The sequence below is a fragment of the Polyodon spathula genome, chromosome 5 (assembly GCF_017654505.1).
Source record: "Polyodon spathula isolate WHYD16114869_AA chromosome 5, ASM1765450v1, whole genome shotgun sequence".
NCBI classification, from domain to species: Eukaryota; Metazoa; Chordata; class Actinopteri; order Acipenseriformes; family Polyodontidae; genus Polyodon; species Polyodon spathula.
Window position 1 is genome coordinate 69,549,796 of NC_054538.1, and position 26,483 is coordinate 69,576,278.

The window sequence follows — 26,483 nt, forward strand, 5'->3', positions numbered from 1 at the left end:
AATAAAAAAAACAAGTATAGCACCACATTCTATTTTTGCCCCCTATATCACTGGTTTAAAAAAACAGCTAGGTTGCTGGGTGTCGCATGCGGCTTTAGAAAAAAATGCGGAAAATAAAAACATTATAAACTTATTTACAAAAGTATAGTAAAACAAAATACAGCTGTATCATTATGTCCCCCATTAATTAGCTTCATAAAACTTAGCTTCATAAAATGTGGGTAATATTTTCAAAAGGTTTTCTCTCTATTATTTAGAACACCTTTAGAAACTAGCAGCTAAGTAATATGGAGTATTTCTCTCAAGCAGTTTGTTTCTTAAATAGATTAATTAAAGAGTAGATGAGGAAACTCTTTGAAAATAATGGCCCATGACATTTGCATTTAACTTTTGAACATACAGCACTTTCTGGTACATTTTTATTTTTTATAAACTCCTAAAGGAAATGTGTTACTTTCCCTCTGCATGAAGTGTTCTTTTTTTTTCTCCTCCCCAGTAGATGGCGCTCTTGCTCGATGCTGGAGGTTGCCGCCTTGTACAAAATAGGTGGAGTATGTGCTTAGCACATCATCTCCAATGAAAAGCAGTAGGTTGCGTGTTATGTGAACGGTTCAGCTCAACTAACTGGTAAGCAGGCATCACTGTAATCAGGGTGGCAGCTTATTTAAACAAACCACAAGCCATGTCTCGGCAGATCAGAAAATCAGGGATCCATACAATTGTAAGGTTTTAAGAATTATCCAAGCATCTAATGTATTTATTATCTGAAATGTCTGCATGATGTGTGATGTGTTTAGTTTATAAAAAGAGCTAGCCTACAAGATAACAGTGAATGCATTCCCACTAAATAAAAATGAAACTCATTCACATCCTTGGTTACGTATTTTAATATGTTTTATCTTTTTATTTAATGTATATTATGTAAGGGACTATGTATGTTATTGTTTTGCTTTAAAAGACGAGACTGCATGATATGAAATTAACTGTAATAACTGGAAAAAAAAAAAAAAAAAACAAAAACAACACGTGAAGGCATAACTAGATCTTAGTTAAAAGTGCACGGGGAAAATATATATATTAATATATATATATAGATATATGATATATTATATAACACAGTGGTGTTTGTGTGTGTGTGTGTATTAAAACATGTCATGTTATAATTACAAAGTCCATTAATCTAATTGCCTATTCTGTTCTCCTTACAATCATCACCCCCTTTTGTTATATAATGGCATGTACATTCTGTTAGCGCGGACACAAGTTGACGTTAATGTTGTTTTTATAATAACCCCAAGCACCTAACAGCAGTGTTTGTGTAAACTAACCAATCTCCCGGTCTGGGGAACATTTTTTTTGTCAGAGAGATCATTTTAGTGTGAGCTACGCTCCCATGGGCCCACAAGACCGGCCACAAGATTGGGAACCCCCAACTGAGGTGTCAACCTTTACCTGCCAGGATAGGCATGACTAGAGTTTTTTTTAGATAATTTTAGAGTACCTGAGAATCCACCTGGAATACACTAACAACTTATTTTGAGAGGGTTTTACCAGTATAGACACGGAAGTGTTTGATGCAATCCAGGGTGATTCCTAAGTGCTGTGGCCTTACCCCGGTTTTAAAGGTTTTCATCCTTAATATCACTTATTGTTCTAATGCATTTTGTTCTAGAATTGGCATTTACCTGCTCTGTCTTCTTCTGGTTCAGCACATCATATGGTAAATAGCAATAATGTTGTTTCTTTTTAAAACTGTATTCATTCATCTGTGCAATGTTCACGTTACAATAGTCACATTACTTAGCACCTCACACTGTTCAGGGTGCCAAGGCTGTCATTTTGCTGCTGTAAGTACACTGCAATGCTGATGGATGGAATCATTCGAAGCACTCAGATGAGACAATCCAAGCATTTCTGTGATATTCATTTATTTTCAAATTTGAAGTGGCAGATATTCACCAGGTGCTGTTTATACGAAAAGGAGCTCTGTAAGAGCCAGATTCACGACTTAATACACTCTCTGCTACACTTGCACGTAGATAGTTTTTCAACAATTCATTTATCAGCGTATGTTGTACTGTTAAGATATGCTAGACCAGGGGTGTCCAACTCTGGTCCCAGAGAGCCACAATCCTGCAGGTTTTCAGGGTATATTTAAATCACCGATGGCTAAAGACCTGTATTTTTTTTAGTGTTAACCAATTTAGAAAGTCATTGGTTCGATTAAATAATTGAGAACTCGGGTGGAATGAAAACCAGAAGGTCCTGCAGCTCTCCAGGACCAGGGCTGGCCACCCCTGTGCTAGACCATAAGCAACACGTTTTAAAGCAAGAAGCTCCTTTTTGTAAATATACAGCACCATCTGGTGGACATCTGACGCTACAACTAAAATAATAAAATATTAATCATAAAGTTGACCTTGGGACATTGTTTCCAGCACCTACAATTTGAAAATCAAGGAATATCTCAGAAATGCTTGGATTGCACATCTACAGTCATTTGTCTGAATGCTTCAACCAGTTACATTAGCAATATGGGTCTTATATGGTTATTAATATTCATGTTTTTGGTTTTTAATATTTTGCAGAGCACAGAACTGTTTGTGCTGACTTATGGGGCTCCGATCTGTGCAAAGAATACAGCAGTGAAGAGGAGATCAACCACAGGCTAGAGACTATGTGAGTATTGAGTTAATAATGGATAAGGCCACTGGAAATTTGCCTTTGTGTTTTTGCTGTAAATCCAGTTTAAAATGGTTGGTGTGTGTGGCACGGTAGCCATCCAGCCCAGATGGTATTTGCAGGGACAGCGACTCAGACACAGAAAGCTGCAAGGTTGAATGTGCACTTTTAATAACAAACAAATACACTTTTAATAACAACAAAACACATTATAAACACTCACGGAGATAAACACAGTACAACACCACAGTAACACAAACCTAACTATTTTTTTCTCCCAACACCTGTGAACACCTGTGGTTGGATGAATTAATCATTTAATCATTTATTCAATTGTCGGCTCCAGCCACATTCCCAGGTGTTTTGACAGGAAGAAATTTAACCTCCTCCCTGCCAACCCCATATTCCCTGCACAAACACACCCGGGCACCACCCGGGTTTTCACTCTGCCAGACTAACACAGTGTGAAATATCAGTTTCTCTTTACTAGTTGTATTATACAGAACCCCCAAAGGGGACATGATGTGAATTAAAACAGAAAGTTAGTATCTCATGCGCATGAGATACTAAGCTTTTGTAATTCTCACCATGTCCCTTTAGGGGTTCTGTAGTATGATGCATAGTTATATGTATGGTTTTATTTACACTTCATATCCTTTTTTAGTTTGGTATTCTTTAATATATTTATTAAGGGACTATTAAGTTTTTTTTTTTTTTTCTTTTTCAAAATCCAGGGGCTACAATATTGGAGTAAGGCTTATTGAAGACTTTCTGGCTCGTTCATGTGTTGAAAAATGTCAGAGCTATCAGGAAACCGTAGATGTCATTGCAAAGGTAAAATCTATTAAAATGTGAACAATTCTCGTTACTTTAGGCATGCTAGGTTTCGGAGAATAGACCATAGTAGACTTACAGGAAACAGCACTGCAGAACAGGACTGGGAGCTAAGAGTGATAAGGCAATGGAAAGAGAATCTCGGAAATCTTGTGGTCAGTTGAGTGGTGCTAAAACTGTTGCCAGCCATTTTTCATGGTATTGATTTTTTTAAAGTGGTGTGACGTAAAGATTTTGTGTAGCTTTTAAAATCGATTTTTTTTATTTTTATTACACAGCATATACCATACTCTTTTACAGAAGATACATGTCTTATCTTACACATTAGATTATAATTATAATTCAAATGATTTTGTTTCTGAATGTCACAATGGAAGTGTTTAGCTTTAAATAAACTACATTTGAAGTATCCTTATAGAAGAGTACCTTAGTAAAAGCATAGCCAAGTTTAATAAAGCACAGTGAAAAAATGGTAAAGTGTAGGTAATGAACGAGGCTAACCAAGGTTTACAGTGCTGTACACTATTAACCTTGTTAAACAAATATGGAGACATTTATAAGTACTGTGATTTATAAAATATAAAAGACAAAAACAAACTGGTGTCTCGAGCTAATGATTTAATATAAAATGTCCTAATATTTAAAAGTACCTTTTTTTGATGAAGCTGTGACCCACGTTAACACTGAAGAATAACACTGGGTCAGCCTGTGTTGTGATAAGTGGTGCTGTCTCGGGTCTTTGATGGCTTCTCCAGTATGGATTAGGAATACGATACTTGGACAAATGTGGAATGAGGGGTTCCCATGATAGTAGCTGAATATCCCTGCATTATATTCTGAATACTGAATTTTCAGTTTGAGTGGAATTTATTACTGTTATTATATTATTAGCTGTGATCATTTAACATGTTTGCTTCTTAACAAACTGACACATACTCTTCCACAACTGCAGGGTGGTATAGGGAATACCAGTAAGCATGTTCAGACTTGCCCCAATATGGCACTCCCAAATCCATACATACTTGCAGGGAATTCCCAGATTCACATTTATTTTCTTTACGCCAGGCTGCAGTCGTTCTTTCTGCTGTTGAAGAACCTTCTACTGCAGTTCTGGCTGCATTTTTCACCCACCCTCCTTATTTTCGGGCACCCTGTTCGTGGCTTCACCAAGAAGAGAGACCTCCTGGTGAATATGCTCCTGGCTCTTGCTAGACTGGCCATCTGCAAGACCAGGAAGTGTAAGCTGGCCGGGGAGGTCTCTTTGACTGCGCAGCCATGTTCAGGGCCCTGGCCCGGTCCCGGGTTAATTTGGAGCACGCCCACGCGGAGTCCACTGGTGACATGTTGGCCTTGGTCGACCAGTGGGCTCTGGGTGGCGTGCTCTGTACCCTCCCCCCCCCCCCCCCCCCTTTTGACCATTTCATTTACAGCCCTTTGAACTGGTTTTTCAGTTGAATTAGTTATTGGCCAGTTTTTGTTGGCACCCCTTTTTTTAGGTGTGCTAAACTGAATTTTTTCACCGGTTGCCTTTGGGCAGCCCGTGCACCAGCTGGCAGTGGGCAGCTGCTGTAGTCCCATTACTGGACATTAAATAGGACTACTGCTGCTGCTAAGGTTGATTAAAACAAACATACAAACAAACAAAAGGTTAAAAGACTAAAGGGTCTTTTTTTATAAGACAAAGTTTTTTGTGGGAGTCCGTCCGAGTAATTTTGCTTGGTGATTTGATTAGGTTGAGAGAGTCTGTAACTTATTTTCATAACCCTAGTTTTGTTACACTATATCCTATTTAACCTGTGACAACTTCTATGAAGTTACTATATCAGTTTTCACTTCATAGCCCATAATGCAGACTAATGTGCCACTCACTCTGTTTGCTTTGTTTGTCTTGTCAACTTTAGTTACAGAAGCCTCTGTTTTTCTTTGACCCCAAAGTGCTATATTCCTTCAACAGATTTACATGAAAAACCTTTGGTTTTCTATGTCTACTGGTCACATAGATACTGTATCTCATAATCCACGTTTTCCAGTTCACAGCACTGTGGGCATAAAGTAATAGGGCAGTAGAGGTGGTGATAGACCCTTTAGTCCTCTTCACTGTACTGTACCAAGTAAAATTGTAGAATAAATCAAGGCATTGCATAGAAGATTATCTACACAATAGCAACGTTATAAGAGACAGAGACTTTTTTGAAGAAGTTACTGAGAGGATAGATGCCAACATAGAGCGTATCACATAATATATGTGGATTTCAAAAGGCCTTTAATACAGTGCTTCATGGAAAACTCAAATCGGTGGGGGTCCACTTCTAGTTGAGGTCATGTACTCAGTGGTGGGGGGGGGCTGCAGGGATTTGTGCAGGGACCTCTACTTTTTTCTTATTCACATTATTGACTTAGCTCAGGGAGCTAATTAACAAGCTTGTAACATTTGCCAACAGAACTGAGTGAGTGTCCAGACATGTCAGTGCTTTCCAGGGACATAAATTATTGATCTGAATTCTTATGCAAAGTGCGTCCCGGTGTAATGTCTGAAAACCCACCCCCTCACAGATTAGCCCTGAGTAGATTCTGGCGGTCCCAAAATCTACCCCGGTAGATTCTGACGTCCTTCAGTATCTACCCTCCTCCCAGAATCTACCCCACCAGTATTGTCTTGAAGGTTGTAGTAACTGAATAACATTTGCATAATCTACCCCATTCCCCCAATCTATCCCAATACCCTGATTTAGTGTATTATTATTATTATTATTTTCTTAGCAGACACCCTTATCCAGGGCTACTTAAAGTTGTTACAAAATATCACAAGACAAAGTATCCCATTACAAAATTACAGATAAGAGCAGTTGTAAAGTACAATAAAATCAGTAAAAAAAAAAAAAAAAGATCAGATTCACATAAAATCAAAATAAAGAATAGAAGATAAAAGTTCTGAGTTGCAAAGGTAAAGGTTAAGTTGTAAAGGTTACATGGTGACAGCAGTTTGCATGGAGTCCTCTTTGCAAGCACAGATCAGAGCAATACAAAAAACATTTCAGTGTTCTCAGTTTACTCAGATACTTATCTGAAAGCCAAAAGAAGAAGCCCACAACTTCTCTTTTTCTTTTTTTCTTTTATGCATTAAATTCAACACTTGGTGATATTAAAAATGTCTGTGGAACAAAAGAGCACAGGGTTTATATCATGTAGTGTATACATGTTTGAGAGGTAAATCAGAAGTGTGGAATTCTTTTGGAATTGCAGTGAAAAATAATGAGCATGTGACTGGATTCGTTGCTTGTAAAACTTTTAATAAAATCATTATGTTTTTGTGTACGACAGCCAGAAAACTGGTATATCTCTGCGAAAGCACAGGTGTAGCTCTCTTTCTACTGGTGGCACAAAAGGAATAGACAGGCATTTTATAATAAAGTAAGTAGAGATAGCTAATATGTTAGTGTTAAAATATACCCAGACCACTAGAGAAAGCCACCATGCTGTATAGCCTATTGTATAAACTCAACCTTTGGAGAATGGTAGATATATCTGTGTGTGAATGTGAGCGTGTGAGAGAGTCAGCCGATGCAGGCAGTAGGTAAACGACAAACACTTAAGTCTTATTAAAGCGGGTCAGTTTGGGTCGGGTCGCTGGGAAGAAGTCGGTGTTGCAGCGGGTTGCGGGTCCAGGTCGGAAGCGGGTTGTAAAAATCGGACACATGCAGGACTCTGGATAGTAGGAGAACCAGACAGGAGCAGTGCCAAAGAGTCCCAGTTCAGTGAAGAGGGACAGGAGAATAGAGTGGTCGACTGTGTCAGGCAGCAGAGTGGTTGAGGAGAATTAGGACAGAGGAGAGGGAGGCAGCATGGGCAGAGATTAGAGAGTTAGTGACGGAAAGAAGACCAGTTTCAGTGCCAGGAGAAAACCAGACTAGAGGGAGTTGAGCGGAGAATGTTTTGACAAGAAAGCAGAGAGCTAGCGATTTACCACTCACTCAAGGGTTTTAGGGAGTAAACAGAGAAGGGAGGCAGGACTGTAGTTCTGGAGGGATGAGAACCAGACAGGAGCAGTGCCAAAGAGTCCCAGTTCAGTGAAGAGGGACAGGAGAATAGAGTGGTCGACTGTGTCAGGCAGCAGAGTGGTTGAGGAGAATTAGGACAGAGGAGAGGGAGGCAGCATGGGCAGAGATTAGAGAGTTAGTGACGGAAAGAAGACCAGTTTCAGTGCCAGGAGAAAACCAGACTAGAGGGAGTTGAGCGGAGAATGTTTTGACAAGAAAGCAGAGAGCTAGCGATTTACCACTCACTCAAGGGTTTTAGGGAGTAAACAGAGAAGGGAGGCAGGACTGTAGTTCTGGAGGGATGAGGAATCAAGGGAGGGTTTTTTTTAAGATGGGAATGATGCAGGCCTGTTTGGAGGCAGAGGCAAAAGAGACAGATAGCAGAGAGGTGTTGAGAAGAGAGGAAATGAAAGGGAGTAGAGCAGGGGCAACAAGCTGGGAAAGGTGAGTGGGAAGGGGGTCCAGAACACATGTGGTGGGTTTATGGCTCTGGAACAGGGATCAAAGATCAGAGTCCTTGAGGGGCAAGAAGGAGAATAGATTAGTAGGGGTTGTAGATGGTGGTGGGGAGTGAGTAAGCAGAGGATGGGGTGGGTGGGGAAGTAGGCGAGGTATTGAAGTGTGATTTTTGAGGAGAAGGAGGTGGCAAAGTCATCAGCCGAGATAGAGAAAGATGGAAGAGAGGTGGAGGGCTAAGGAGGGAGGAGAATGTAGAGAAAAGTTTACAGGGGTTGTTAGTGGAAGACTGTATGAGAGAGTAGAAGTAGGATCATTTGGCAGAGGTGAGTGCAGAGGAGAAGAAAGAGAGGAGCAAGCGATAAAGATCCAAGGCCACAGGGAGATTGGTTTTCTTCCATTTCTTGTCAGTACAACGCAGTTCGGTACGAGCCGAGCAGAGCATGGAGTAGCCAGCGATGGAGTGGAGAAGGGTGGGTAGATCGAGAAGTGAGGGGGCAACATGCAACTCTCTTTAAAATGACACAAGGCTCTCAAACATCAGACACTGCATCCTCAACTATGGTGGTACTACAGCAACAACACAATGACAGTATGTTGTACTGCTAGATTAGGTAAATTAAAATACAATGTTAATGTAACTGACACACAATACTTGGTATTACCAGGCGGTGTGATTTTAGAAACATGGTATGATTCTTTTAGAGAATTTGCACGGGGGTTCTCTCCCCTCTATTGCCTGTTATTCATGTATTTATTATTGCAAAAATTAAAAACATCAAATAAATTCTGCACAAACCTGGTTGGCAGCAGTTCTAACTAGGTCATTTTCCAACGAGAATAGGAAGTCAAGAACTTTGTGTGAGTTATTAATTCATTAACATGTTACTGCTAGCAACTGATTGTAAAGTAAACCAATCTGTTTGTAAACAGCACATCGTCACCCGTCAGTAATGAAGATGTTGGTTTATGTGTTTGTCCACTCGACTTCCTAATAGTTTTAACTCCGAATTCATGAATTTCTGGATTAAGTTTTCTTACATGTGAACTTTTCATTTTGGTAACAACTTTTGTAGTGAGCTTGAATTAACCCTCTTTTCTTTATACTTATTTTGTTTTCAATACAAAATAACAACCAAAATGTTATGTTTTTTGGAAAATATTAACTTAACTTTATTTTAATCATAGGTGAAATGTATTTTAGCTTCAATATACAAATACATACACAAAATTGTATTAATCCAGTATTTTAGAAAACAATTTAAGAGAGTCAAAAACAATTCCCTTTGTGTTGTCCAAATAAAACTAAGTAAATTGAACAATTTTGGAATAAGCTCAAAATTATGATGCATGAAGAAAGAAAAGTACTGTAGAACTAATGTTGTAAAAAGTGCATGCATAGATCTTTGTAATTATAACTGTAATTGAGTCACTAGACAATATTATATAATTTGTATGGTACTACATGTTCTACAGCTCTCAGCAATCCAGAAATTATATCTTATCATATTTCTGAAGGGTCCCCATGTTGCATCAGTTAGTCTATTAATAAATATAATCCTTTTAACATGCAGTTTTGAGTGATATTAATAGCAAGGATGTTTTAGCATACAGTAACATTTGATATTGGGTTATTGAACCATGCACAGAACAAAGATTGTTAATGTTGGTTAAGTATATAAAAAGGGGTAGATTGGTATCTTTGTAATTGCAGGTGCATTCATTTTCTGTACATCATAAGAATTGCAGGAATGTTACAGTCACTTTAATTGTGTCGTCTTGGGCCAAGGCAAAAGATTAACAGTACAAAAAAATAGAGCGTTTATACTTTTTGTATATGAATGAATAACTGTTTCTGGTTGCGTCATCCTCGTATAGACCTGCATGTTCCACAGTTGGATAGAAACTACCTACTGACCTTATAAAATGGCTTGGAAATTTCCTGCATCCTGACTGGCTGCAAACATTCTAATGGTTAACAGAGTACAACCAATAGTTCATGAGAATCAGTTTTAAAATAATAAACATTTCATAAGCTAAATAAGACACCTGAAACATGGATTGTTATGTTAGCTGACAACAGTTGAAAGGAACATTCCGTATTATGTAAATGTAAGAGGAAATTGGCATGGTACTGTCCAGTTGTTGTCCATCCACGGTAACAATTCAGGTCTTTAGGGTGTGCAAAATGATGACTAATTGTTATGCACTGGAGCCTTTATCTGTGAAGTCATTTTAAAACAAAAACCTTGTAAAACCAAGATCCAACCAGAAGCATTCTGGATGCATAGAGACTCTATACAAAGCGATGCAAAACAGGATCCCACTGGCAGACTGTCAGATGCTTCAAAACATTTTTGTATCACATCATTTCTATCCCATCAACAAAATCCAGGGCACACTTCATTTCATCATCTTTGTCCTTGTTGCCTTTCTCCACGTACCTCTGCAGGGTGCTGTAATATTGCTCGCTCCTACAGAAGGTATACAAGGAGGAGATATCTTCCCATGCGCTGTGATTGGGGAAAGGAAAGGCCTCTGGGTCCTTGTTTTCAAAGAAGCTCTTCAGATTTCTGTCTGCCAGTTTTGTAGCATACTCTGTAGCATAGGTGTCGAAATGCTCCTTTTCCTTCTCTATGTACTTTCTCCAGAACTTGAGTTGGAGGTAACTCACTTGAGACCTGCAGTTCTTGTAACAGGTGCCGATCAAGCCCACGACTGTGGCAATACAGACAATCAACCAGCCCAGTATCTGAAAAAAGAAAAAGGACACTTCTTTAATATGAGCTTTTGACCTATAATCTTTCCTTATAGAAGTTTACCACTGTAAATGTGCACAGTCATTTTGTTACCTGATTTACCATGCAGATGTACCTGTTGCTTCTACAACTACACCCAGCTATGCATTTACAGTGGGATACTACAGTACATTTTCAAAGGCCCACACATGCACACAAACCTGAACCTAGACTGCTTTGCTGAGTAAATAAATAACAGATTCAAATGATTTAGTGGTATGCATCAGCTCTGAATGGTGAGTGTAGACATTACCACAGAGGACTGTAGTGTCATTGAATATGTGACCATCGTTAACATCATTTTATTTAAGAGCTCCTACAAGTATCTTAGTTGATTCTTGCTAGTTCTGTAAAACGCTCTGTTTTTTCTATATATAGTTTTGTGTGTGTATCTATCTATATATATATATATATATATATATATATATATATATATATATATATATATATATATATAGTAAACAGATTGGCAGTAGATCGGGTTCATGCCCCTTTAAGAATGTGACCCAGAGATGAGCACTAACTAAAGGTACGCAGGTCCCTGACTGACGCGGAGGACAGCCAAGCTGTTTACCTGACATACAACACCAAAGCAAAACACCAACACACGTGTTTACAAAACCAAACATAGGTTTCCAACAGACCTTAACCACTTTCAACCGGGCTCTTCACTCCATAACAGCAACAGCCCTGAGCAAACTGGCTGCTTTCCTTAAATACCCTGCACCTGACTCTAATTTACAATGATAGCCAGGTGCAGGGGATAATTAACAATAAAACAGTTAACACAAATACAATTAAATTAACCAAAAGCAATTAAATGAACAAAATGTGCATTTTCACATGGTTTTTAGGCAGGTAGGAATCTAACCCTCCCCCTGCCACCTTACTATATATATATATATATATATATATATATATATATATATATATATATATATATATATATATATATAATTTGTGAATAAATGATCGACAGCAGCTGTTGAGCGGAGACTCGCTTGTTGACCCGGCAGTGGCCAGACCTTATTTCTGGAGAATGATTTTGTATTGGAACACCAGCAGGATGGTTATATGATTCCCAGCTGTTAGACTAATCCAGAACTGCTGCATATTGTGCCTTTCTGTTTATGCAGAAAGAAATACTGAGAAATTGAGAAATATAATTGTCTCATGTAGATGTGAGTCTCATTGTTTATTTATTTATTTATTTATTTATTTATTTATTTATTATTATTATTATTATTATTATTATTATTATTATTATTTTACTGCCTTAACTATCTCGTAATGGTCCGTTCCCTTCTACTTAGGCCAACAGCTGTTGCGCTGCTTAATGCAGTTCCCTCCAAGCCACTGGAATATTTGCATCCCTCAAGCTAACACAAGTTTTGGGAGTGTCTGGTAGACAAGACAAAGCTTTTGCTCTCCCTTTGGAAAATGCTCCTAGTTATTGAAGTATCTGAAGACCATGTGATCTTGCTATAATTAGGGTTATATCTGCTAACTACACCATAACAGGGATAAACTGGATTGCTGTACAGGAATCGTGTTTTGAATGGGCCCAGCCTGTCTGCTCTGACTTACTTGTTAACAAAACGACTTCTCTCAATTCTTCACTTCCAGATTGTATTATTTTAATAAAATAAAAACACAATAAAACTCAAATTAATTAGTTGATCTAGCAGTCTATCTAGTTATGAGTTTTTTTTATCTAAAATTATCAAGGTAAAATATTGTATTTGACATATGCAGAATGTATGTTATCAGCTGACAAAAAAGAAAATAAAAAGACCTTTAAACAACCTACAACCACAGAGCAAATTAGAAATAAACATTTATACATAACTTTAAAAACACTTTTAAAATCTTGTAAAACTAAAAATAACTTCTCAGTCTGATAGAGTCAAAATTATATTGCACATTTATTATTTATTTTTTTTACACTAATTAACCCTTTTAGTATATTTTTTAATATATTTGAAATTGAGGACATTGGGATCATATCCAGGGCTATAAAGGGTTATTCAATTATTCAAATGCTGACACACAGAATGATTGTGCGTTCCATACCTGGGACTGTGCCCGTAGCATCAGCAGAAGCTCTTGGTTGTCTGCTGGAGACAGGCTGGATTTTCCACAGGGCACCCTTGGTAGTTCTACCCGGCACGTATCAGTTTTACCCTTACAGAACAAGTCGACTACATGGTTATTCTCCAGGCCGCTCACAGCACATTCGTAGAAGGTGCCGTTCAACAAAGCCACAGTGAGCCACATCACAGGGGGAATGCAAGCCCCCACCGTGATCTGTGCAAAGACATACACGCAGTTGCAGGAGTTTCCCTTAGGACACAGCTTCCTCGGGTTTAGACAACAGCCAGTGAAGAGCTTCCATGTCCTGGAGCTGAGGAAATAGCCAACGATGAGGAGCACTAGAGCCGGTCCCACAATGAAAACAAGTCCATAAATAAAATTTTGGCTTTTGTTGCACGGGCACTGGAAAGAAACCATTGAAAAAATTCGCTCCCCACCCACAGTCAGGAGTGCCATGAAGCTGTATCCGATAGTTGTCTTCTGATTTAAGAAGAATTTGAAAACTGTCTGAAAACCATCCATTTTTAACAAAGTGCTTGAAAAAATATGCTTTTAATTGTTAAAGAAAAATAAGTCTTTATAATGAAAAGATCTGTGTCTTTCCCATAAGACAGAGGATTAGGAGGTGAAATTAATTATGTAAAAACCACACGTTTCACGTGATAGCACAAAGCACTACATTCACTTCCTGCAAGACAGCACAAACAACGCATCTGTTTAAAAATGAATCTGTTTTTGTCATGCCTCTGTCACTCGTTTCTTTGTGAGCCCCTCCCTTCTCTCTCCTCGCTCTCTCTCTCTCGCTCTCTCTCTGGTGCACACTGGGAGTACAATGATTCAATCAGACTTCCCCATGAAACCTTACCCAATTTCAGAAAACTGCTTTCATTTTTAGTTACTTTTGTTTCTCAGTGGTTTTCTCAGTCTTGCAGATAAACTGCAAGAGTTTCAACTTTGAACTGTCTCAAAAGGTTGGAAGAGTAGATTAAAGACAGGAATAATCTGACAAACCTCTCTAGAAAACAGTCACAGCTGAAAAATAACCACAATTATATAAAATGTTTTTTATGCCTGCCCTTAAATTCCTAAAGATTACGTAACAGACACTTATAAAATGAAATTCGACTGTTAGCATGCACAAACAAGCTGATGCATTGCTAACTGACAGTAAAAGGGTTAAAGTTACCCTTACAGTCATGACTGGTTTTGTCCTGACCTAGATAGGATTAGAAAATACTCCAGGCCACTGGTTTTCATTCACATCTGCTATTAGTTAACAACAAGCTGCTGATGTGCAAAAGTAAGTAAAACCTTCTGCTGACAGAGATGTGAAAATACTTTACCTTTCCTTTTCAACAGATATTTCACAAGAGTCGGTCAAATATAATATAAAAAAAAAACACAACAAAGAATGTAAAGTAAACACTGGGTCTGAATAACGATTGAATTAAAGCAATATGTGGTCTGTAACAGCAGACAGTATTAAATTCAAGTCCAGTTCGTAATCAGTCTTCCTCAACAATGCTCCAATAATATCAATCTGCCCTCATCAGTGTAACCTGTAGTGTACAGGTTACTGCATACACTAAGCCGCTCAACACAATAAATACATTGTGTAGAAGGCACGTATAGTAATCCAGTGTCTTAAAGTGTTACAGAACACTCTGTGGTGTTAACAGGTAACCCATTGTTCTCTGCAGTGTCTGCCAAGAGCCGCAGAAATTGCCTTCACTTTGCCACTGCATCCTGTGTAGAGTATGTATCTATAGCCCCTTTCACACTGGCATGCTCTACCAGGGTTGGAACCTACCCAACTCAAGACCTGGTATCATGAGGTCAGTTACACGATTTCACACTGCTTTTGATAAAGCAGGGTTGACCTGGGTGACAGGCGCAAGTAAACAACACACGTATCAATGCCCCTGAAGGAGATTGTTCCATCCAAGCTTCTCTGAATTGAACCATCGCCCCAAATGTTGATTAGAGCAAATGTTTTTCCTTCCCTGCTGCAATCAGGCTCATGGTGTGTCTCAATCCACAAAAAACAGAATAAACGCAGGCGTGGCTGTTTGTTATTTTGTCTCCTTAGGAACAGCCGTCGTGCATTTTGTCTCGGTCAACCCTGGTCAAAGCGTGTCAACCCACATCCAGAGATGGGTCGCTGGAATCGGGGTACGACCCAGCTATGTGGTTTCACACTATGCGGGATTGTGACCCAGGCAGCCTGAACCTGGGTCGGGACCCACTGGGTTAAGAGTGCTAGTGTGAAAGGAACTTAAGTTAGTGCGCCTCTCCTGCAACAACACTGATACTCTGATCATCAGCTTTGTTGCAGGAGGAAGCATTGATGTGAATGCAAACAGGGAATGCAGTGCTGGATGATACATCAGCTCACTGAGGACATGGAGAAAAAATCTTCTTTATGAAGATCATGTGTTCATTTATCTACTGATCTCAACATAACGGTTTGAAATGTCAATATCCTAAGATCTCATTAAAAACAAAAGTCCCCTGTCCTTTGTAGGGTCGCAAAATAAAGTGCAGAGATGATCAGAGACAATCGATCACACCGATCTTTGCATCACAGGTTTATTGCAGTGGTCATCAAAATACAGAGCACTCCGGAGAATAACAGTCACTTCATCAGTAACTAGTGTATTCTACCGGGGTAAAGCACATACATGGGCTATATAGTTTCCACATAACATCCCCTGCTCCTATCAGGATTTGGCACGCAGCAGACAATTCATCCATCCCTACCCCCTAAACTCATATACTAGAGGATAGCTGTGGGGCATGATTGCCCCCTCCGTTACGGTTGTTATGTTCACTCCAACCTGGAATTTACGATCTAGCAAGCAAGCAGGCATTGCCCTTCTTCTACCATCCCCCCACTGCCCCTGGACATCTGACCCAACCTAATGGTGTACTGAAACATTCCACCCTTCCCCCCTTCTTTCACAAATTCCTCACTAAACATTGTAAAACCGCACCCAAATGATCGTTGGTTGATACTGCTATCCTGTTCGGTTCCTTCACCTTAATGAGACGCCGTAGATTTATAAGCAGGATGTGTGAATAAAAATATCAAATCAACATAGAAATTTGATAAAAATAACAAAGGTAATGTTTGTGTTGTAAACGCAACAAAACCCACTAAGCACTATGCATGATGGATTCAGGAGTCCAGGGCTGGATTCTTTGACATGTAATTCTTGTTAACAGGTTGCTTTCAAGATGTATCTGAGAGTGACCCCCACTGTGACCAGCAGTAGCCCTTCTGGGGACGTATTCTCTCTACTACTGGACAGCAATCCTTTAGAAGACTTTGTAGAAGAACTTCCTGAAGAACACTCTTCCCTCCTCTACTCTAACCTTCTGTGTGGGATTCTGCGTGGAGCGCTACAAACGGGGGTGGGGTGGGGGGCGGTTATCCGTTAAAACCTAAAACCGAAGTTTATAGTTGTTTTGTTGTCTATCCTAGCTGGAATGTCTGTCTGGTGTGAGGCTGGCTGCCACAGTGTTTTCTATTAGCTTGCCTGGAGGATTTCCTGCTAGGAATGTAATAAAACACCACTTCCTTCATTTAAACATCCAGTCAACTCAAAATGTGTTCAGAATAGGCAATCCAAAATAATAGAAATGGCAGTTAAGTTGTAGCCTCCCTGCAACTGCTTTTAATGGAAGTGCAGCCACATTGATACTGTACTGTGTTACAACTACCCTGTTCGTCCCTACTACCCTGATAGTAAGATAAGTTGCAGCCTCCACACTTGCCAAGGAAATAAGAGACTGTTTACAAAATATCTATGTCCTTCTGAATGTCAAAAGATATCACTGGTGCCAACCACATAGTAATGATTAATTCATCATTATGCATTTGAGTTAATTAAATCAAACAATGGGGTATTTTCACATCCACGCTGGGAGCTGGTGTTGTTCAAACTAGACTGAGACAATCTGATAAGTTTGATTTACTTATTAAAATACACTGCAAACAACAAGGAAATTATGAAATGATGAAATTAAATTATGTTTACACAGTAAATGAACAATTATTATGTTATAACTGAAGAGATGGCTACCAAACTGTTTTTGTGAAAGTACTAGATGCATTAAATGGCATAATGACGGTGGGACCTATTTAGTCACACACATGACAAGTGATTTAATGTATCATTTGTCAGTGTAGTTGATGCAGCTTGTAAATGCAGCTGGTAGCACAGACACTATGCACCGTGTCAATGCAGCTAGTAGCACGGGCACTATGCACCGTGTCAATGCAGCTAGTAGCACAGACACTACGCACCATGTCAATGCAGCTAGTAGCACGGACACTACGCATCGTGTCAATGCAGCTAGTAGCACAGACACTACGCACCGTGTCAATGCAGCTAGTAGCACGGGCACTATGCACCGTGTCAATGCAGCTAGTAGCACAGACACTACGCACCATGTCAATGCAGCTAGTAGCACGGACACTACGCATCGTGTCAATGCAGCTAGTAGCACAGACACTATGCACCGTGTCAATGCAGCTAGTAGCACGGGCACTACGCACCATGTCAATGCAGCTAGTAGCACGGACACTACGCATCGTGTCAATGCAGCTAGTAGCACAGACACTACGCACTGTGTCATGCCCACTTGTGAGATCATACAGATCCTTCTTCTTTCCCTTGATTGTTATGGAATACTCTCGCACAGCGTGGATCACATAATCACGTGGTCACTTAGAATTGCATACAGATTTGTATTTGCAGGCTAGAGGACTTTTTATAATACTGATATTTTTAATTTTTTTTGGCCATCACAGCCTACCACCAAGAGGCCGGTTGAGCTGTCAAATTATAAATGATAATAGAACTATGAGAGATGTTTTTATCTGTTAAAAACAACACCATTGGCAGTAGTAGCTGCATATTCTGTTATTTTCTACAGTCTGTCCTTGTTTTACGCATTGTAAATTTACAGGGGTTAGAGAGAAACACTGGAAACACTCAAGACCTGGTATCATGAGGTCAGAGGACATGTGCTGTCCTGGCTCCCCTCTGTTGATGATGTTAGGGTGGGATTTTTTTCTTTCTTTCCTCAACCTCCTATATTTCCACTGATCAAGCAAGATATGTCTTTTTAGATACAAGATCCAGTGCAGAGGTCCCAGACCAAGACTGTGTTCACACTGGGTCCATTTAGAGGGTTTGGTCCGCATTTAGTACGGTTCGGGACGTTTGGTGTGAAATGTGAACAACAAAGTCTGCTTGTGAAATTAACAATGTTTGGTTTGCTTGCTAAACCTCAATGTGACCAACAGTTGGACTTTTGCACATAGGAAACTAACTATACAAGGTAACATCACTCGGAAGTAAACAAGTAGAGCAAAAATCAAAACATGTCTCAGGAAACTACATTAGGGTTACCAGACAGGGTAAAATTGAGATTGTCACAGTTTTCAGCCTTAATTTGTTGTCCCGGTCGGAAACAATACAATTATTAATCGTCCCGGTTTTGCTATTGTATTTTTTTTTTGAAGTACAAAACTTTATCAGCGTTCTCAGCAGGTTAATATTGTAACTTGATCATCTCTATTGTGTCTTCTGAGGATATTGGTAAAGAGGGAGGGATCATGGTAGAAACGCTTTACCTTTTCCTTCAAAGGCGTAGTTAGTAACTGAACGACCTTAGGTTTCAATTTGAGTGCATTTACATAGGTTAAGAGTGTAGACGCCTGCATATAGCCTATGTTATTGCTGTCTCTTGGAACACACTATACGTTAAACAGGGGAATCACTTGTACAAAGGCAAACTCATATCCATCCTTTTTATTATCCCATTTAACTGTTTGTACTGGCAGGGCCACTGACATTCGTGTCATTGTACTGTAAAGAATTGGCAGGAGTTTACATGTATCAGTATTCCAGACAGCTCAACGACAATACCATTTATATATCATTATGGTTGCTGTTTCCTATCTCTTAGAACAATCTTGGGTGCTCCCACAGATGTAAGTAACATGGGTGCAGTTCAATGAAAGGGGGTGACATATATTATAAGCTTTCTGTATTTCATAACTTTCCGGGAAATTACCTCCCTGTTGCTTTACCTGTGCTATGTATGGCATATTAACAATGACCTGTTTACATTGTGTGTAATTAGCCATCCACCTATCTTTATGATCAAAAGCTTCCTTCATGATGTCTTCTGGCAAGATGTGTCATGGGAACTTATTATTTATCAAATCAGTAAATGCATCTTGAATCTAACTCTGCGTGCTCTCCATACAGTTGACATTTTTGTGACACTTGGGTGTGTTACCTAGTATTTAGTAAAGAGTCCAACGGGCTAATTGTGTATTGGCTAATCTTTCAACACTACCATTTAATAGTAACCATATAGGTGTCTGATCAGTGTGTAAAGTGATATCAGCGAAACCTGTAATAAAATGTTCAAAATGTTGTACTGCACAATAGACAGACAGCTTGCTCAACCAGAGTCAGCAGCCTGGAGGCGTAAACAGCAGGATGTGGCTTAGTATCAACTTCATATAATAAAAGAAAGAGAAGTTTCAGTTGCTGCCCTGCTGCCCTTTTCAATAAGTAGAAAAGTAACAGATGGTTGCAATAATTGTACATCAAGCGGTGCAGTGTAACACCAAGAACCGTCTGGTTTCTTGACTGGCCAGATAGGAGCATATACTGAGGAGAGACATGGACTGATAGCACTCTGTTGCAGCAATGAGTCCACTGTGCTCTGCACATAAGGCATTGCTTCATTGGGGTATTTATATTGCTTGCACAGTGTCTGTACCTAGTATTTAGTGCTGTCTAATTGACCAGTGTTGTTTGTGAGTGGCAAAAGCAATTTCATATTGTTGTAGTACACTGGTAGAAGGCTGTGGGGGAGCAAAAACCAGAGTTCGTAAATCATAATTTTCATCTTTCTTGACTGCATACACAGCGTAAGCATCAATACAAAAAGCAGTATCCGTTTCTCCCTTAGAAATACACTAGTTAGCATAGTTTTTCCCCTTTTTCTCATTACATATGAGCCCAGAATATTATGTGACTCACTCGTGGGGCTAAACCGTACCTTAATTGGAAAACTATCACTGCTTACTTTACAAGGGAGATAAGTAAAATAGTTAGGAAAACTCCCGTATCAACTAACCACATGATAGACTGGCCTCTTAGACTAGACTTGACTTCAGTTCTGCTGTAATTATCTCTTTATATATCTGCCACCTTCACAGCCACCTGACACCCCTATTGTGGACCCCGGAACACCTTTCTTGATACGTTTGAGTTCTTATTTCAATTCATCTTAGGACATTTTAGGGTAGTTCCTAAAGTCCTTTTTAATTTTTTTCATTCAGATTATAGGGAGGGAGTCTTTCAACCTCTGCCTGCTGTACATCACAATTTTTGCCCTCATTTCTCTATGAAGCTCTTTTTTGTGGGGGTTCTATTGCAGCCACTGGTTTAGGACCGCTCCCAGTAACTTCAACATTTTTACCAATAAATCACAATAGGGTGTGTCCCTATCTCTGGTCGCCAAAATCTGTCTCATTTTGTGTCCTGGACAAGCATTGACTTGAACGCTGGATTATCCAAACCACTATAAAAATGAAAAGATTGCCACAACCTTTGCCCATACGCAAGATGTTCTCCCTTATTTCACTGAACCGCCTGTATTTTGCTCCAATCTACAGGTGTGCAATCCAGCAAGTTAAGCAAAGCCGCTTTCCTTTCATCTGAGTTTGGTTCATTGACAATAACTTTATGTGATATGCTCTCTGCCAAGTGGGGTCCCATGCTCTTTTTTAACAAAATACAAGCATCAACATCAATTAACTGGTGCTGATCGGTCATCCTGTCTAATTTCCACAACAATTCCATCGCGTTTCCCTTTGCCTGGTCAAAAACTCCTAATTCTTTCCCTAACATTTCAACCTCTCCTGGGGGCAGTGTAGTTATTCTGGTGGAGACTGTCCTAACACCTCCTTTGTCATCCTCAAAAACTGATGATGGTTCATGGTTTTTAGCCCCTACTCCCCTAGTCTTTTTTGTGGAGTGCTATGGTCCCATAGTAGTGGTCTGAGTAGCTGCAGGTCTTTTATATTATGGCCGAGGGATTAACTGGCTACTAATTATCTTGTTAACCCCTCGGCCATAGTCTGCATGAGTATAATAATTCTGCATGGTTGCCAGCTAATTCAGCCACACATTCTCACGAGAGGTACACAACCCAAAACAATAACAATAAGGCAGCCATCGTCATATATAATACAATGACTCATAATAAACAGTGCACACACATACATAGGGGCGGGGCTCCCCGTCACAGTCCTTATATGCATTACAACTTGCCTGCCAGCCGTATACAACAAAAGCCACTTTATGTTTCTTCTTTTTCTTTTTCATTCATGGATCTCTTGCAAACAGTTCTGCTACTTTTTTCTGGTTCAGTTTCATAAGGAACACACTCTATTATAAACTTGCAATGATCACTGTGTTTCTCCAGATAATTCTTTATAAAATCATCCATTACTACTGATTATCTTTGCAATCAAACAAACTAAATAATTCTCACCAGCTTCTTTATTATTGATACATATCAAATAGATAAAAAATGAAGCAAAAGCAAATAACTTCACTTACTTCTTTATATGAACAAACACTGGTCTTGCCTCTCAGATATAAACTAGCTGTATTTGTAAAAGGGTGAAGTATCACATAATAAGCACATACACCTCAATGACTAACCAGACTGTAGCTTGAAACTAGGTAATCGCTTTAGTCGAATACAACCACATTAGTTCATCCACATCACTTTAGCAATGTTATGTTCAACCCGTGAGCAATAAAACACAGATTAATATCTTAGAAATAATCCACTAGAAAGTAAAAATTTGTTAGAGAGTATGTGCTCTACTTTTTACAATTACAATACTGATATACGTTGTTACCTGATGGACTAAATCGTTCTAAAATATAAACAAGATTATAAACGACAAAACAATAGAGATACAAGCCTAAAAATCCTATCAAGTAAAAACAGTGTGCTTGTTTCCTATAAGAACAAAAAATACCAGAGCAAACAAAGCAGTTACATACAGTAAGTAAGCAAACACAAACCCGATGCTAGGGATTTAAAATATTGGACCTGTCTTCTGTAATTATTTAGATCATCAACTTGATCCTCATTTTCCCCACAGCTTACACTACAGATATACAAAATACTAATACAAATCTAAAATAATAATTATGCATTTAAAAGAAACACAGCATTTAACTAAACAAAGCCGGCTAGCATGGTCAGAAATGAGGCAGGCAGACCACACGACACACCCAGGCAGGCAATGCACAGCAAACTCCCAAGTCAACTTTGCAATTGCTATTGTATGAGACCATGATCAGTGGGCTAAATACCTGTTGTTATACAATAGTTTTTACAGTTTACTCAAAAGAGATCAGAAATACCCCAGTAAGAGTCCCTTTTTGGACATAATATAAACACTGACCTGCATTCCTTTTTAAGCCAGACTGAAACTAAACATCAAAGCTGAATGTAGTAACCTTATACAGTACTCACACAGTTTATTTGGCCTGATGCCAGTTTGTTTAGTTAGAAAGACCTGGTCTTCTTTGTTCTTTCCGTGGGTCTCTCCCGTTTTGGGGGTACGTTTTCAGGTCGGGGTCTCCAGTCTCTCCTGGCTGGCTCACCAATTGTGAAGTTTGTTTTCTTCAAAAACAAGTTCCTTCTTCAAAATGAAAGTCCTGACAAAAAATGCTTTCTAACTTAAATACACATTAGTGTATATTCCAGGGTCAACCAGGTAAAACAGCTTGCAGGGCAGTTTTATTGGAGAGAACAGTACTCACTCCAGGACTTGGTTGTGAGTGAAGCATGCAGATACATACCGGCATATATGTTTTTGGGACAAACAGGTGTGGCTGTCTTATTTGATAAAAAACTGATATACAGTATACCATTGAAGATATGTTAATCACTTCAGGACAATCAGTCCCCACTTCAAGACAGTGACTGTGAGACTACCCCTGCATCTCTCCTAGGAACCGCATTATTCCAGTTCACACAACCCCCAAAATACAGTCTTGCTCCATGACTGCAAAGAATAGTCTTAATAATAATTAATTAGGACATTACAAAAATATCCTTACAAGCCACAAACAAAGCCGGTCCACCTGCACCCTCCGCTACAATATATTCAGACTTTACTCAAAATACTTTGTTTGCCGACATTAGGAGAATCATGCAGAATTGTGTAAACTGCATTCTTCTACTTTAGGCTTTCAAGAAATGTATTCATTAAATTAGCAAAGTGCTCCCCCAGTGCTTTCTTCCACAGCAACATGTCAGAATCTAAAACATGCTATATTAAAAACCACAGCAATACATCAATAGCTTTACAGGATATTGTAAACATCCGGTTCACACACCATATAAACGACCCGAGTGCACTTGCAAACTGTATTGTGCACACAAACAAACTCGGTCCTGAAAAAAATGGAAAAACACCACAAAAAAAAAAAACGAACTTTAGCTAAAAAAAAAAGAACTCTAGCTCAAAAAAAAACGAACTCAGTCCCTTTGCTTGCAGATAAGTGTGAACAGCAAACACATTGATGCATTGTTTCAAATGAAATGAACCCAACAAGTCTGTTTAAAATGGACACCTGCTTCCTTCAAAAATGTACCTGTGGGACCAATGGAAGTGCACACCAGAGAAAACTTTATTCATTCATTAGGTGAAACCTCTATCAACATTATATTATTATTATTATTATTATTATTATTATTATTATTATTATTATTATTATTATTATTAGTAGTAGTGGCAGTGTTATTAGTAGTAATAGTCATAGTAGTGGCATTATTATTATTATTATTATTATTATTATTATTATTATTATTATTATTATTTCCATGTCCGACTGGCGGCCCATGTAGAACTAATTCAGAATGGAGGAAAAGGAGAAAAGAAGACAGAGATAAGAATAAGCTTCTTGGGAAGACTGGAGGAGAATCTGCCCAAATCAGAAGACTAACATGGGAATCACTGGGTTACTGGAATACAGCATGTACATTACTTGATCATTGACCTGTAGGATTTTAAAGTATATTGGGCTGTGATTTTAACTTTTAAAATACAGTACATTTGCCTGCAATTTCTCAAGAAACAACATCTAGTTTTACTCTGTGGCACTTTTCTCAAACATTTTCTTCTGACCGAATCCAGTAACAAAATTAATTGAACCTTGATATACCAATACCATGTGAATTAGGTACATAATGTGCTGGAAAATTTTTATGGTAAGTCTGGCTTTGGGGGTAGTTATAGCAACCCTCTGCTACGGTTTAAAATCATTATGATTAAAAGGGTTCCTTCCTAGTTGAATAATGAAGTTTATTTTACATTCACATTCACATTATTGCTGGTTGTAAGCCATTGTCATCACACTGCAAGAGGAAGGCTAGTCTGCTCTCCCTTATAAAAGTCTAACATAGTAAAAACATGACGCAAAGCAAAGTGAAAGTATGGCTAAGCATAGGTAAGCATTGCAAAGCCCAGAGTGGTATTTTAAAGCATAACAAAATGGCAAACCATGGAAAACTACCAGTATGGTAAATACATGGGAAAAGCATAGGAAAACTGCTAAATTACCATACACATTTAGGGATAGATGTAAGGATACGCGCAGAGTGATTTGCGGGTGCAAAATCCCCATAATGCTGCCGTAAAATCATGTTTAACAGCCTTAAAGTAGGATTTTACAGGTTAATAAAAATGCATTATACGTAAAGAATGGTGCTCGCCTGGCATTCTGCACCCGCTATCAAACTTGCACTTTGCCATCTGTGACGGGGTACACACCACCTGTGTGTGTTTGTGTTATTTTGTATTTATGTTGTATTATTATTTTAAATGTATTGTTTAGTTATTATTTATTGATGTTTTGATTGGCAGGGAAGGAGTTAAATACCTTCCCTTCTAGAAAATACTTGTGTAGAATGTAGCTGTCTTCACACTGGCTAATAGATTGCCAGTTTGAGTACAGCCACATCTATATAAAACCTTGCAGCTCTGGCTGATCGAGGAAAGTGTGTTCAGAGGAGGGACGAGATGTGAGTGAAAGAGAAACTAGAATCTTAAACATAACAATTGCTACACGTGCTGATTATATACCAGCAGTATACTTGTTTTGTATGGTATCGTGTCTGTTTTGTTTCTCTATTTGTTTTGGCCACTGTGCCATTTATTTTGCGTTTTGTTTTGTTAAAACCTTTTGTTTATTTATAATTAAAACGCACCACAGTGCTTTTCATTCCCCGGTGCTGTCTGTGTGTGTCTATTCTCTTCTGGGTCTGACGTCACCACGAAGCCATCTTGTCACACCATTATTAAACCATTACAATTATATTGAAATGCATTCAAATGAAGAAAAGAGAATGGAATTGGGTGGGATCTGGATACTAAGCGGTCACAGACATTATAATGTGATGTAAGGATTTTGCCTTGCACTTAGGCAATTGCTAACCCTCCAAAAACTTTACACCTCATATACAAGGTGCAAACCATTGTAGAAGCGAGTAAATAAGCTGTATAAAATCACACACCTACAGAGACTTAACATTGGCTTCAGGGTAGCTACTGTGGTAAACTTCCTCATGTGGATACACTTGGCTCTTGTTGAAGTGAGGCAGGAACAAGTTCGGAGAAGGACAAGATGAAGAAAGCCCCACATATTCAATCCCAGGGTCACTTTGTTTGGGATGCTGGAGGATACGGTGCGAAAGCGTTATCGTCTCACTCCGATGGTCATCCTAAACCTAATAGCTGAACTGAGGGATGAGCTAGACCCCAGCATCAATCTAGAGACCGTTATCCCTGCACATGTGATAGTGCTGTGTTCTCTGCAATGATTAGCCTCTGGTTCCTTTCAGACCATGGTTGGAATGTCTAGCCCAATCCACCTTTTCCAGAGTGCTAGGCAAATTTCTGGATCATGCTAAAAAGCACAGGTCAATACGATACTAGCATAACTGATGTTGGCTGAGGCTTTTGCAAACAACTCTGTTTCATGCTGAGTGATCTCAGCCATACGGACTCTCAGCTCCTCAGAAAGCATTTATTTTCCGTGTGCCAAGAGTACTTTGCTGCCCTTCCTCTGACATATTTTGTTGGTTTGTATTTTTGTGCTCCACAAATGTCATACAGCAACTGCTACCCTCTGTACTTCTAACTGTGCCAGTGTGGCCACTAAATAGACTGATGTGCTCATTGAGACCCTCATTATTATAATTGTGGATCATTTATTTTATGTGTTGATAGATTTATGTGTAGATTATCACAGGTTCTGGTTTTCTTGTCCTGAATAGCTCACGGTTTGTCTATTTTACTTACCATGCAAACATAAACAGTAAGTAACTTCAAATGTTTTTTTACTAGATTTATTTACATTTCCTTTACAATTTCAATATGCTTACAATCATTAGGATCGGTTTTGTATTTTTCTGCTCTTCCTTTGAACATCTCTGGAGGAAGACTGTTCAGTCCAGG

General features: G+C 39.0%; 1 protein-coding gene and 1 pseudogene across 1 annotated transcript; one reads left to right on the forward strand and one right to left on the reverse strand.

Moving 5' to 3' along the window:
• Window positions 1–515: 515 nt before the first annotated feature.
• Window positions 516–23,970, forward strand: LOC121316445 (annotated as a pseudogene).
• LOC121316240 (calcium homeostasis modulator protein 5-like) lies at window positions 9,196–13,624 on the reverse strand. Its single transcript, XM_041251178.1, has 2 exons — window positions 12,881–13,624; window positions 9,196–10,761 (listed from the first exon to the last, which is right to left on the reverse strand). Exons 1-2 carry the CDS (start codon window positions 13,421–13,423, stop codon window positions 10,372–10,374), a joined length of 933 nt encoding a protein of 310 aa, XP_041107112.1. The 5' UTR covers window positions 13,424–13,624; the 3' UTR covers window positions 9,196–10,371.
• Window positions 23,971–26,483: the final 2,513 nt, after the last annotated feature.